Source organism: Cucurbita moschata, unplaced genomic scaffold (genome assembly GCF_002738365.1).
Source record: "Cucurbita moschata cultivar Rifu unplaced genomic scaffold, Cmos_1.0 Cmo_Scf00005, whole genome shotgun sequence".
NCBI lineage: Eukaryota > Viridiplantae > Streptophyta > Magnoliopsida > Cucurbitales > Cucurbitaceae > Cucurbita > Cucurbita moschata.
The window spans coordinates 6685570-6698459 of NW_019268521.1; the positions used below are offsets into that span (position 1 = coordinate 6685570).

The 12890-nt window shown below is 36.3% G+C and overlaps 4 protein-coding genes across 8 annotated transcripts in view; all 4 read right to left on the reverse strand.

The window, feature by feature from the left end:
- The window catches only part of LOC111443103 (L-ascorbate oxidase homolog), a 5614-nt gene extending 4990 nt beyond the window's left edge, over positions 1–624 (reverse strand). The window contains exons 1-2 of the mRNA XM_023080745.1: positions 303–624; positions 110–219 (exon numbers count right to left, since the gene is read on the reverse strand). Of these exons, the coding sequence (XP_022936513.1) occupies positions 110–219; positions 303–446 (254 nt within the window). The 5' untranslated portion in view covers positions 447–624. The remainder of the gene's footprint in view (positions 1–109; positions 220–302) is intronic.
- A 2425-nt stretch (positions 625–3049) lies between these two features.
- LOC111443106 lies at positions 3050–3642 on the reverse strand. Its single transcript, XM_023080750.1, has one exon. It carries the CDS (start codon positions 3565–3567, stop codon positions 3241–3243), a length of 327 nt encoding a protein of 108 aa, XP_022936518.1. The 5' UTR covers positions 3568–3642; the 3' UTR covers positions 3050–3240.
- A 498-nt stretch (positions 3643–4140) lies between these two features.
- On the reverse strand, positions 4141–5410 carry LOC111443105. 2 transcript variants are annotated; one of them, XM_023080749.1, is made up of 5 exons: positions 5149–5410; positions 4924–5045; positions 4694–4858; positions 4449–4598; positions 4141–4374 (listed from the first exon to the last, which is right to left on the reverse strand). In XM_023080749.1, exons 1-5 carry the CDS (start codon positions 5180–5182, stop codon positions 4306–4308), a joined length of 540 nt encoding a protein of 179 aa, XP_022936517.1. In that variant the 5' UTR covers positions 5183–5410; the 3' UTR covers positions 4141–4305. The 2 variants fall into 2 exon arrangements, with proteins under 2 accessions (XP_022936517.1, XP_022936516.1); XM_023080748.1 differs by having other exon boundaries at positions 4142–4374; positions 5146–5410.
- Positions 5411–6539: 1129 nt separating this feature from the next.
- Positions 6540–12890, reverse strand: part of LOC111443100 (large proline-rich protein bag6-like) — a 10808-nt gene continuing 4457 nt past the window's right edge. For all 4 annotated transcript variants that reach the window (XM_023080741.1, XM_023080740.1, XM_023080739.1 and 1 more), the window contains 10 exons: positions 12728–12849; positions 11060–11224; positions 10811–10882; positions 9280–9397; positions 9042–9197; positions 8717–8856; positions 8441–8644; positions 7437–8066; positions 7075–7224; positions 6540–6954 (listed from right to left, as the gene is read on the reverse strand). In XM_023080741.1, coding sequence (XP_022936509.1) covers positions 6886–6954; positions 7075–7224; positions 7437–8066; positions 8441–8644; positions 8717–8856; positions 9042–9197; positions 9280–9397; positions 10811–10882; positions 11060–11224; positions 12728–12849 — 1826 coding nt within the window. In that variant the 3' untranslated portion in view covers positions 6540–6885. The remainder of the gene's footprint in view (positions 6955–7074; positions 7225–7436; positions 8067–8440; positions 8645–8716; positions 8857–9041; positions 9198–9279; positions 9398–10810; positions 10883–11059; positions 11225–12727; positions 12850–12890) is intronic.

Genomic DNA, 12890 nt, shown 5'->3' on the forward strand with positions numbered 1-12890 from the left:
TTTTTTTTTTTTTTTTTTTTTTTTTTTTTTTCGGGAGGGGGCGGGGGGTTTAATCCCTTCCTTTTTGCCGACTGAAATTGAACGGAAGAAAAAGAGAGAAGGAAATTACCAGGAAATGAGGAAGGGCTCGTCCAAGCTGTTGAAGACATTGATGATGAGGTTGTCATTGGTGACGCAGTGGATGTCAGGGCCAGGGAATTGGCCATTGATGAGTATTCCCTGGAGAAGAAGAGATGAGAACAAAGAAAACTAAGAAAGAGAAGATGCAAAAATAGTTGAAGGAAGAGAAGAAGGAAGCGAACCTGCTGGCGAACGCCGAGAGGGTAAATGTTGCCGTAGGAGACATTCCAGGTGAAGAAGCGGTAGGGATTTTCAGCGGAGACGGTGGGGGAGAAGAAGAAGAGGAATGCACAGAGTGCAAAGCAGGGGGAAGTTAGAGGAAGCATTTTGGGATTGGAATATGGAAGAGGGGGAAAGAGATGGAGTTGTTGAAGGTGATGGGGGAGTATTTAAAGTGCCATACAGGAAGAGGAACATGAGTCTTAGCCGCAAAAGAAAGAATAAATGAAACTTTTTCAAAAATAAATAAATTAAGGAGGGAAAATACAAATACAATTAGAGAGAGTGAGAGAGAAGAAGAAGAGTGTGGAGTGTCGGTGAGGGGTCCCACATATACATTTATATAATGAATTTTGCATGTATGTCTCTCACATGGCTTGGTTTTGAAGGCTGAAATAGCATGTGGCGACTGCTGGCTGAATTCCCGATTGAATGACCTCAAACTTTACTTCCCAGTCTAATACATCCTTACATATCCTAACTACTAGAAAGAAGTTTCCACGAATAATGAGTATCTCACTATCAAAGATTAGAACTTTAAATTTAAAAACCAATCCATAGGATACAACTTTAAATATTTATATGAGATTTCTAAAATCAATTACTTTGATTAAAAGAATAAATTCATTCAATATAATCCAGAACTTCACAGTAACAAAACTCAAATAACTTAGTTTTGGGAGGGTATTTTAACCTCCGGACTAATTATAAATTCACATAAAGAAACAAGCCGAAGATAAGGGCAAATCGTTGCAGCAATTAGCCAACAAAAAGATTATTTTCAGCATAAAGAGGCCACCAAAAGCAATATAATGGGAAAGGAAAGGGTCTGTTCTGAGAATTAAAAAGAAAAAAAAGGGAAACGTCAAATCCATGATTTGAAAACGTTCCGCAAGAGGCGCTAAAACCATGCCCTAATAAGTTCAAATCATCACTGCAAACAACGCCTGACCCACAGACAGCTGCCAACCTCCACTTTTGCTGCATGTGGACTCGACATTATTGAAACCATACCATATAATAACGCAATCGAATAAACCAAAACGCCAAGCCAAGCAACCTGATACCCCTAATCGCGGCAAACTTGCAGACCCTGTAGCATTGCGACAGTGTGTTGAGTTAACGCGCAATTGGATTTTTAAACTAAAGGAGGGCTCCTCCCAAGTTATTTTCAAATCAAATGCTCATTACGTCCTTAAATCATTTCAAATCAAGGTTTGGATTCTCTGACAACGACCCTCTTCTCAAGATAAAGAACGGAATAAACAAATGATCGGAAAAAAAAGTTCACCATTGGCTTACAATTTTGATGCCCAATCCCAGAAATGCCAGCACACTTCACTTGACCAGGCAGGTCAACCATAAAAAAATATAAGCAACTAGTTTGGGATTAGAATCCCCCAAATACTAAGAAGTATGATCAATGCTTTTGATGAGCTCTAGAAAATGAGTACAGAAAAAAGAAGGCCAAGCAAGATCGTTAAATAGCGCTATGGAGTTTAGGGATGAATGTAGTGGTATTTAATCTACACAGTAATGCTCAGAATTCAATCAGCTGTATGGTAAATAAGTTTGTTGAAGTAGCTTCACTCATGACCTTATGATGCCATCCACCACCTTGAGAGGATCATTTGAAAGTATTGCATCCCTCTTATTGGGTACACCCAATCAATTCATACGTGATGCTCCTAAGTTCAATCAATTGATCATGAGAAACCTTTTCGGTGAATTAGTTCATATGTCCTACGTCAAAGGGTACTGTCTTCGTACTTCACAGTCCGCGTTCAAAGTCCTGTAGCGTGCACTATAGGAGGAGGATAATGATGCAGACATCACTAGAACTGTGGGCACAAAGCAAACTCTCTCCATCTAACAGCGACTTACAAAAGACTCAGAACATCTATTCTACCCTATACATGTTAGTTTTAGGACCGTCCCATGTAAAGATAAATCTCTAAGAACTATCCATCACTTGAATATGAAAAGTGGGCCCTTGGACGTTTTTCCTCTGGCTCGTAGGGGGGCACACTAGGTTTTATAAGCAATGCCTTTGAAGACATGGGTCCAAGTCCAAACAGCTCTTCTATCAGAGCTTACAGTGTTCTTGGGAGAATGGATTCATTTATCCGACATCACAATAGCACAACATAAGCTTTGTAGTATGCTTGTGCCAGAAATTACACAATCAGGAGCTTTAACATTAGTCGACACATATCATAGTTGAAGGTAAAGGAACTAGATGTTTCACGATCCAATCCTGGCAACTATCAGACCTCCAGGATTTCTTCCTGAAAAACGTACAGAGTAATTTTCATCTCTCGATATCTCTATATGAGAAGATCAACATTATCTCACAGCACCATAGAAATCATGAATCAGCGTGGAAGAATAATTTCCTACAGGTAGTCTGATGAAAGTTTCCAAAAACGTCCATACTAATTTTAAGTTTTCATCTACGCTTTTTCAGCGTATTTTTACAGAGCTCGAAGCTTTGAGGCATAATCACCCCATTCACCATACCATTTCGATCTACTCCTTGGCGGTAAGAATGATGACACACTATAAATCAGCAGCCCGAAAGGGGCAGAGTGTATGAGAGAGGAACCATCATTAAAACCCTAAATCACTAGGGTTTTGTATTTGCTTGAAACAGTAAATTCAACCATCCAATTCAGAATAACCAAAAATCAACAAAACAAAAAAAATACTCAATCAAAGATTAAATTGACCTCTTTATTACCAAAATAAAAAGAAAGGCGCTGCCAAGCATTCTGGAAGGCTACAAACCAAAACAAGAAAATGCAGGGGAAATTTCAAAATCGAGTGAGTTGAGTACACAAGCATGAAGGAAGTAAAATAACGACCGAGACTACAAACTCACAGATTGAAGACTTAAAGCAGTCAGTCTTCTTGGCTGAAGAGAAGGCGAAGCCTGGATGCGAAGAGGCCAGTGGAGTCAAGGGATGCCTCGTGAAGGAGGCTGCGCTTGATGTTCTTCATACGGTCCATTAGGGTTTCCTGTTCTTGTTTGAGAGCCGTAGTGTCCTCTTGAAGGTCGTGGATACGGTACTTCTGACCCAAGGATCGGACGCTTAGAAGCAAAATACCAGTCATGGCGAAGAACTGAATGAAGCTATCCTTGCGTTTTAGTGCATTGGCGAATAAACTGAGTGGCTTTTTGGGCATTTGAAATTCAGGGGCTGAGCTAGACGGAGATGAAGGCGCCATGGGAAGAAGACTGAAACCGCGAAAAACCCCCCCAAAACGAAGGCAGACGATTAGGCTGAATAATTCTCTCGCGGTCGTAGAACCAAATGGCGAAGAAGTACAATCGTCTACGGGTGACAACATTGCTTCGATAATCTTACATCCAATTACAGCGCGCCACGTCTTTCATATAAGAGAACCGGTGCTCTCTAAATTTTTTAAAAGAACGTTGAAACCACAAATTCAATATTCCAACTATTATTTGTTTACTACTTTGAAGAGAGATCAAGTAGGCGAGATCCAAGTCTACAAGAACCCGCCTCAAATGGGAAGTACAAATGTCTATCTTATTTCAAGCTGCGGGAACCCGCACAATTAGGAGAGGATTCCCTGATGGAGAATGGGAAAGAGTGGAAACATTTTTTTAGTTGGGACGAACTTAATACAAAAATATGTTTTATGTATGTATTAAAATAATAATTATGGTATTAAAATAGAAATGAATGGTGAATAATAATATGAAAGAATAAAAATAAAATAATTGGAATGGTATTTTACAGCCTAAGGAGTCTAGAATTAAAGCATTATAAAATAAATTATAAGATAACAGGCCTTTAGGAGCATCATCCGTTTGTAAAGAGAATACACATGGAAGAAAAAAGGGAAAAAAAAAATATATATTAATAAACTTGAGAGAGCTAATAATAATAAATAGAAATATATATCAAATCCCCCATTGACAAAGCTGCCAGAAATGTATTAATTTTGGTGTTCTGAAGTGGTTTGTAAGCGTCGGTTTATATCACTTGATAACATCTCTAAATATTCCTACAAAAAAATTGACAGCAAACAAACACCTCAAAATCCATAAAATGAGAAGTTAAAAAGAAAGATATTAGTACCTGAGCAAGTGTGTCGTGGCTGCACAACTCATTAGCAATATCTTCACTACTACTCCCAGAAATTTGAGCTGAGCTCTCTACCACAGCGCGAAACACATCCATTGGGGAATGGCTACAAATAACCCTTCGACCAACATCTTGGATGTCAATCTATATTATATGTAAAAATAATGAAGCGAATCATATGAACTGAATTGAAACTTAATTTGAATTACATATGTTATGCAAAGAAAAGCAAAACTTACGGTTGATTGTTCCAAACGGAGCGCCAAGATTGAAGTGCCAAGGTCGAGAAGAAGTGCTCCAAATTGTTGCATCCTAAGACCTACTTGTACTAACTCCTCTTGTATTTGACCCCTCACCGTGGGGTCAGTGGAAGAGCCTTCTTCCTCGAATCGCTCGGCAATGCGCTGCATATTTATCCATTATTAAATTAAGAAATTTAGGGAGAAAAAAGAATAAATAGAGTACTTACAGGGAGTGAGGATGTGGCATAATCACCGAGGAGTTGCTGTGCATTTCGCAAGACAACACCCAGAGATTTAGTGGTTTGCAGTTGTTGAGGATTGGTGGGGAGTTCGAACCCTTGGAGACTTCCTAAGTTGTTTGAAAATGAAAGAAAAATGTTAAAGATGGTTGGTTGGTTGAATTGAAAAATACGTTTATGCAAAAGAAATCAATCAAATCCAAACAATACCACCATTTTTGGAAATTGCGCGCTCGAAACGGTTCATGAACTCCAGGATTGTTGGAGAAAGGAGGAGGAGGAGGAGGGGGAGGAAAGGGCTAATGAGAGTAGGCGTTCATCCTTTGGGACTTTTTGGGTTGAAGATCAAAGCATGTATGAATATTTGGGCGTTTCAATAATGGAATTTTGGCTCACAATTCTGTGCTTCATTTCTACATCTCTCTCTCTCACACCTCTGTCTTCCAATGGATTCTCCGAATAAACAGCTTTCTAATCCTGGCTAACAAAACACACAAAATTAGTCTTTCTTTTTTTATTTCGATATATTCAGCTCAAAAAACGTATTACTCTCCACGTGTTAATATTTTACGGGACCAATATTTCTACCATAAGCCTCACAACCAATCGCATTCCGCCACGTCTTTAAGTGTACGGAAATGTAGTTTTTGAACCGAATAATAATAATTTATAGAAAGCCTTTCCACCACCCCGGCCCTTTGAATACGGATTACGACCAACATTGGGAGTTGTTTGTTAACCTTATATTAAACACTCGTGAATTCCTAAATTGATGTTCCTTTTCGTATTAATTAACTAAAAGATTATTTCTCTAAATAATTGTTTTAAGAAAAATTAAATAGTTTTCAATTTTGGTTCAAACTCCCCAAAGAACAAAATTAATTTTGTAGCTTTGATTTATTAATCTTTTACTAAACATCCAAACTCTATTCTTATTATTCTTATTATTTTAATCTATAATATATGGTTTGACTAATTGAGTTATGTTTTGTTGACAATATGTTTAGTCGATTGTTGTAGAAATCATAAGCTTGTATTGGTTTTATAAATAGTACTCTGAGATGATCAGTTTATTTCTTGGTTGTTGTTAGCCTCGAGTAATTTAAAAAACGAACTCAATATGCACAATTCATTGAACTGTAACCATAATGTTCAAGGTAAAACAAAGGAAAGTTTCCTGAATTATGAAGAATAAGTTTGTTTGGTCCAAGTATAAATGTGTTCTTTTAGTCCCTAGGAGGAACTGGCTGTTTTCGTTCTTTTTTGAGTTTGAACATGAATTGGTGAATTTGGCCGTGGCTTAGATTCGAAACCGCTATTACCCACAAAGTTTAAGGCTAACAGGGTCAATGGAAACTGATGGTCGGGGTAAAACCTTATATTTGGAGATCTTTTCATTAAAATTAGAAAGCGTACATGAAATCATCTTTCGTTCAAAACATGATAAAACAAAATCGCGCAAACAAAAATCTACATCGACGGACGAGTCATTCAACAGGCCCCGGGGATTTCAGCGCATTCAAGAAAAAGAGGAATCAATCAACCAGAACATAAGGATGTTTTGTTTTGCAATTCTTTGATATCATCCAGTCGACATCTAGAGAGTAGCACCAATAAAACAATATGAAATTTCATAATGATCTTAAAAGGGTTTCGTAAATATGTTGTCATATAAACACAAAAAAGAAAAAAAAAAGGAAAAAAAAAAGAAGAGAGTATTTTACAGGCTAGAAATCCTACAAGGAAAGCCAAAACATGATAAAAAGAGGTGGTAAACACATAAGTTACTTTGAGGCATTATCATCTGTCTAATAGAGAATAACGTACATGGAAAAAAGATAAAGAAAAGGCCGGAGAAGCATTTTATACCAGAAAATAACTTGAGAAAGCCAATGTCACATTTCCAGTCCACCCCACGAGAATCTATAATAATTCCTTTCCACATATCTATTATTTTTCCTGGTCTGAATTGCCTTGTAACCGTCGGTTTACATCACTTGATAACATCTCCACATATTCCTACAGAAATTCACAGGGGATCCTATGAGAACTCAGTGTACAGTTTCTTAAATTCAACAGCAATCATCAAATTTAATGGGAATACAAGAACAAATGCCATGTAAGAATAGTATTATTAACCTTAGCAAGTGTCTCATCGCTGCACAACTCATTTGCAATATCCTCGCTACTACTGCCAGAAAGTCGAGCTGAACTCTCAACGACAGCACGGAAGACGTCTCTTGGCGAATTGGTAGATATGATCCTTCGAGCAACATCTTGGGCATCAATCTTAAAAACAGGAAATAATTAGTTAAAGCTATCATTTTTATCCTACTTATTGGGTTAATGCATTCTCTACAAGCAAAGACAACAATAAATCACAGAATTTCGATCAGATCATATAAAAATAAGATGAAGTATAGGCTACATGAAAATCGCAGCATTAAGTAAAATAATCATACAGTTATAGCATAACAATAAAATAAACATGTTAGACGAACCTGAGAATTTTGGCCATTAGATGTTTCCACTCCACTACCAGACCTCTCACTATGAGGCATTTGCTCGCTTTCCAGGTTTGACGAAGGTGGTTGCCTCGGCGATCGTTGCACGTTTGAGGAAGATGGTTGCCTTGGCGATCCTCCAAGCACTTGAGAGACAATAGGCATCATCTGTTGGAACATCCTTGACAAATCGATACCACCGCCTTGGCCTCTTCCCGACCCAGCAAACATTTGCTCAAGGTCTTGAGGGTCAACCTGCTGGGCAATTTGATTGACTGTGTTTCTCATTTGAGGGCTTTGCGTGATCTGTTGCAACATGTTCCTCAAGACATCAGGAGAGCCAGCGCCAGTTTGCTCTGAAAGCCCTGTCAATAGTCCATTTAAAGCAGGGCTCTGCAAAACTTGAGACATACTGCTTCCTAGATCAATTTGGCTGTTAGAACCTGGCCCATGCAAGGATCTGCTATGAACAGTTGGGCTAGCGGTCTGTTGTAGGCTTGAGGGATCATAAGCATTTGACCTATTCATAGAAGCACTAGAGGCAAGAGACTGTAAGAACTGCTGGCCTGTATGACCCTGGCTGTGGCTGGTTCCACTGCTACCCCCTTTAGCCTGCTTGCCTCTCCTCTAATGAACCAATACCAAAAGGAGGAAATAATTAAGAAAGAAGAAGAAATGAAGAAGTAAGAGAATCAAAGAGAATTTTGAATTAAACTCCAATATAACAAGATTTTACCCACGGTAGATATGAAAATCTCATCTCAATATATTCGATGCACTATAATGCTTCTACGATGAGCATCATCAACACCAACCATAAAAGGATAGAGCACAATAGTGTTCTCCTATGGACTAAAACAATTGAAGCACAAGTCCAAGTGCACCCCTTGCCAATAGGCAAAATGAGTATAGTTCAACAATAGGCCACCGAACAGAAACCTAATAATTACAACTAACATGAAAGATTATCGAAATTGAAAAACTAAATAGCTTCATCTTACCGGTCGTTCCAAACCCCCCAGTCCAAGGCCAAGTGGAACAGCTTGAGAAGACCCAGTTCCCGTGCTCTTCTCACAAGATGCCTGACTCTGAAAATTTTCTTCATTTCTTCCAACAAATTCAGAGCCCTTACTACCAGAGCATGTTGGTAAATCAGGTGTGCTTATAGACCTTCCTGTATCTCGATAAATATTGTCTGTGACGATCTGTGGTTGGTTAAAACTAGATTTAGCATTTTATCCAATATGAGAACAATCCATATAAAACCAAATATGTACCTTGTCATTTCCAGTTTCCGAATCACACCCAGGTAATGACTCACTCGACTCTCCACCCATGTCCCTTTTAGTATCACTTTGCTGTTCACTCCCTTGTCCAGAACCAATAGAAGAATTCTGAACTGCCGTTCGCACTTGATCTGAATACAAGATGTTCAATATAAGTGAAATGCAATGTACCCCGGTGATCAAACAAGTAGTCCACCTGATTTAGTAGGGCTACCACTTCCGACACTACCGACTAAATCTCTAATTCATGAATTTACATCAGCAATAATGGAGGATAACAAAACAGAGTCAAGCGAAGGCTGGGAAGAAGAAACACCTTCACCAGGTTGCACAGCAGCAGAAATCGAAAGACCCAGCGGATGTGGAATGTTGACAACAGGAGGTGCCTGGGCTACACCTGAATCCGTGGATCCACTGACCACATTCTGACGATCTGCAGGTGCTCCCTCCCCATTATTTGACCTGGTACCAACTGCAGAAAGAGTGACAGAACTTAGGAAAGCACATTGCATTACATGAAAATAACACAGCATCAAAACGCCTATCATCCTCACCAGCATGTATGTGAATGTTGATGTGTCTAGGGGCAGTTCCAATACCTACTGCACCAACAACTGGGTTTGATGGTAGTACAGCACCACCAAGGAGGGGGTTGGTTTGAAGGGGAAAAGGCTGCAAAAGGAGAAAATGTGATGATTTGCAAGAAGCAATACTCACAAAGACATATAACCTGATAGTGTGAAAAAGTGGGATAACCAAACAATATCTATTAGAAAAAATTAGAAAAAGGGAACATGCTTCAAAACACTTTTGGACTGCTAAGCCCTTACTTTAATTTTTAAATTTATAAGCATGTCATTATTAATATTTAGCAAATTGTTTAAATATTATTAGTGAAATTCTGTTATCATTAATTCTAATTACTTAAATTATGATCGGTTAATGATAACGGCACTCGCTAACTAAAGGAGTTATATTCATGATTCATATATTTACATAAATGAAAACTTTAGATATAAATAAATATGTCATGCCTTAAAATTTATATTTTCATGCGATAAATTTATTTTACCTCTTTTTTATTTTTTTGGTAATAGATAAGACTATGGTAAGAAAATTTTGAAGTATTATTAAATAAAAGGTAATATAAAAATTTTAGAAAAAGTAAATGCTATATAATCAAACTTCAAAATAAACCAAATATTTTGATACATAATTAAAATTAAGATTAATAAAATAATTTTGGAAAATGGAAGTATAAGAATCTACAAGGCTAGAATGAATGTCAAAAGCTATAATAATATTTTGTTGACTTGAAAATGAAAGTATAGGAAAAATGTTGCCTATATTTCCTAGAAATTAATTCTAAAAAAAATTATGATTTCATATTTAATTGTAATAAATAATAAAATTTAGAGGGTGTTGGAATCTAAAAGGTTCTGGTAATCAAATTTCCTTCTACTATTTTTGTACAACTTTGCCATATTTTGGTTTATCTCTAAGTTTTTTCTCACATAACACAATGGTCTAACTAAATATCTAACCTTATGGGAATTGCAAAATTGTGTTATTTGTAATCAAATGCCATTAAATCTTAAAAAGCTGTTCAATTTTAAACACCAATAAAACTTCTATACATGGTTGATATGGTTATTAGTTTATTTGAAAAGTTTATATAGAGTCCCTTACACGTGCATTAGTCTCTAATTTCATATTTTAAGAATGACATGGATTTAAACAAAATGATTTTCTTTGAATGAAATTCATTTTCTTTTAACAACATTTTGTAAATAAAACAAACTAAAATATAATACATAAAAAAAATTATTGTGTTTGATTGTGTTTAAAACGATGGTTAAAAACAAGGTGCGAATATGTATTGATTGTGTTTTCAACAAATCTACCAAACGCATAATAATCCAGGACGGCACACAAAAACAAAATAATCGGTATTGTAAATTTGTAAAGCACAAGCACTTGGTACACTGCTGGCACCCCAAATATATTTTGCAACGAAGAAAAAAAAAACTATACCAGACAAGTCAGAGAAAGAACAGAAATTAATTAGAAAAAAAGTCAGCTTACCTGAACCATTAAGGGATTTGGCCCCGTAGGAGAGATATACACTGCTGGGCCAGTGTTAACAACCGACTCAGCCTGTAAAAGCAAAAATAAATATTAATACATTTTCAAATCACAATTTTGAATTAGAAAAAAAACTCAGCTAACCTGAACCATTAAGGGACTTTTTTTTTTTTTTTCTTTTTTTTGTTAAGAAAATCGGTTTCACACAAATTCGACTTACTGTATAAACCAGGGTAAAAAACAACTTACAGATGATTGTCCCATACGGAGTGTCAAGATGGTACGGCCCAGTTCCAAAAGAAGCGCACCAAATTGTTGCATCCGAAGTCCTACTTGTACCGACTCTTCCTGAATTTGACCCCTCACAATGGGATCAGTGGACGAGCTATCTTGCTCCAAACGCTCCGCAATACGCTAAATATTTTTCACAAATGCATAGAGAATAAGATTCATGAGATGATTATAAGCATAGTTCAGCTGGTTGTACTGTAAAATGCATAGAGAATAAGATAAGTAATGGAAGGGAATGCAAAATTTACCCATCCCATATTCAAGCATTCAGAGCCGTATAACTGGGCATTTGTCATGCAATTCATTTTAGTCCCAGGGATGGGAAGTCTCAGAAACTCCAAAGGACAACGAATATTTGAATCTTTTCATAAATTTTTGTTATTATAAAATGCATATAGCTACTGCTTATAACTAAACGGTTCTTATTTTAAAATTTTAAAATTAAAATTAAAAATAAATAAATAAGAAGAACCCACGAGCACTCATCAAAAGATGAAAGCTCCATTTTCACCCTAAAAAGAATGAACCAAGAACATGGAGGGAAAATTGATAGAGATCCAAAACCACAGAAATTGCTATTCTTATTCTTATGTTTTAACAGAACATATAACCCGGACTCAATCGACAGATTTTGTACCATCTTTTGTTCATCTGGACTTACAATGAAGTTCTTGTACCACAATTGAGAACTATTTAGTCTTGACTTACTAACGTTCAAGCATTCTTTGTTAGGTTTCAGTTAATAATTAAAAAGAAGTTAAAATACATTTTTGGTCCTTGTACTTTCAATAAGTCTTGAGTTTAGTCCTTCGAAGTACTTTCAATAAGTCTTGAGTTTAGTCCTTCGAAGTTGACTTTTATGGAAATTGGTTAAACAAGAATAAGAATTTTCATGCAAGAACATACATAATGTGAATATATTTTCAAAGTTTATAAAAGGAATGCTAATTCAGACTATTTATTTTTTTAAAAAAAAAGAAAACAATGGGACTAAACTAAAGATTTATAGAATGCACAAGGACTAAATTTGAACATTTGAAAGCACAAGGACTAAAATGAAACAAAACCCAAAATACAAAGACCAAAAAGATATTTGAACTTTCAAAAAAAGATATAAAAGGTACTATTGATATACATTGGAGACATACGAATTAAAGAATTGGAGTTAATGCTTCCAAAAATCTACAAATCTTTGTAATAGAAAAATTATTGGCCTAACTTGCATTCCAAAAATCGAGCGCCCTTTTAATCATCTTATGGACAACATTACCCACTTATATTGTAAATTAATACCTATTTTTCATTCTTATATTGTTGAATCTAATTGTCTGATAGGAGAAGTCTTAGGGAAACTCCTTTGGATACAGCATTTCTTCCCTCTTTTGTAATTGATGTAAGTAAGTTCACATACCAATGAAATCGTTTCTTTTCTTTTAAATGACCTTTAACTTGCATGGCTAGGTTCATCTAACACTAAATACATATATGTTATAACAAGAGATCAAAACAAGCAAGGCTACAACTGTCAAGTCATTGTCAACATGTTCACATCCTCAACTTGCAGCAGTTGTCAATTTCAAGAAATGTAACCAGATATAATACTATGTAACCAAATATAATACTTACGGATAGTGAAGATATGGCATAATCACTTAGAAGCCGTTGAGCATGACGCAAGACAATGCTCAACGATTCAGTGGTTGGTAAACCTTGTGGATTGGTAGGCAGTGCCACCCTGGTTAGATCTCCTACGTTATTATAAATGTAAAAAAAAAAAAAAAAAAAAAAA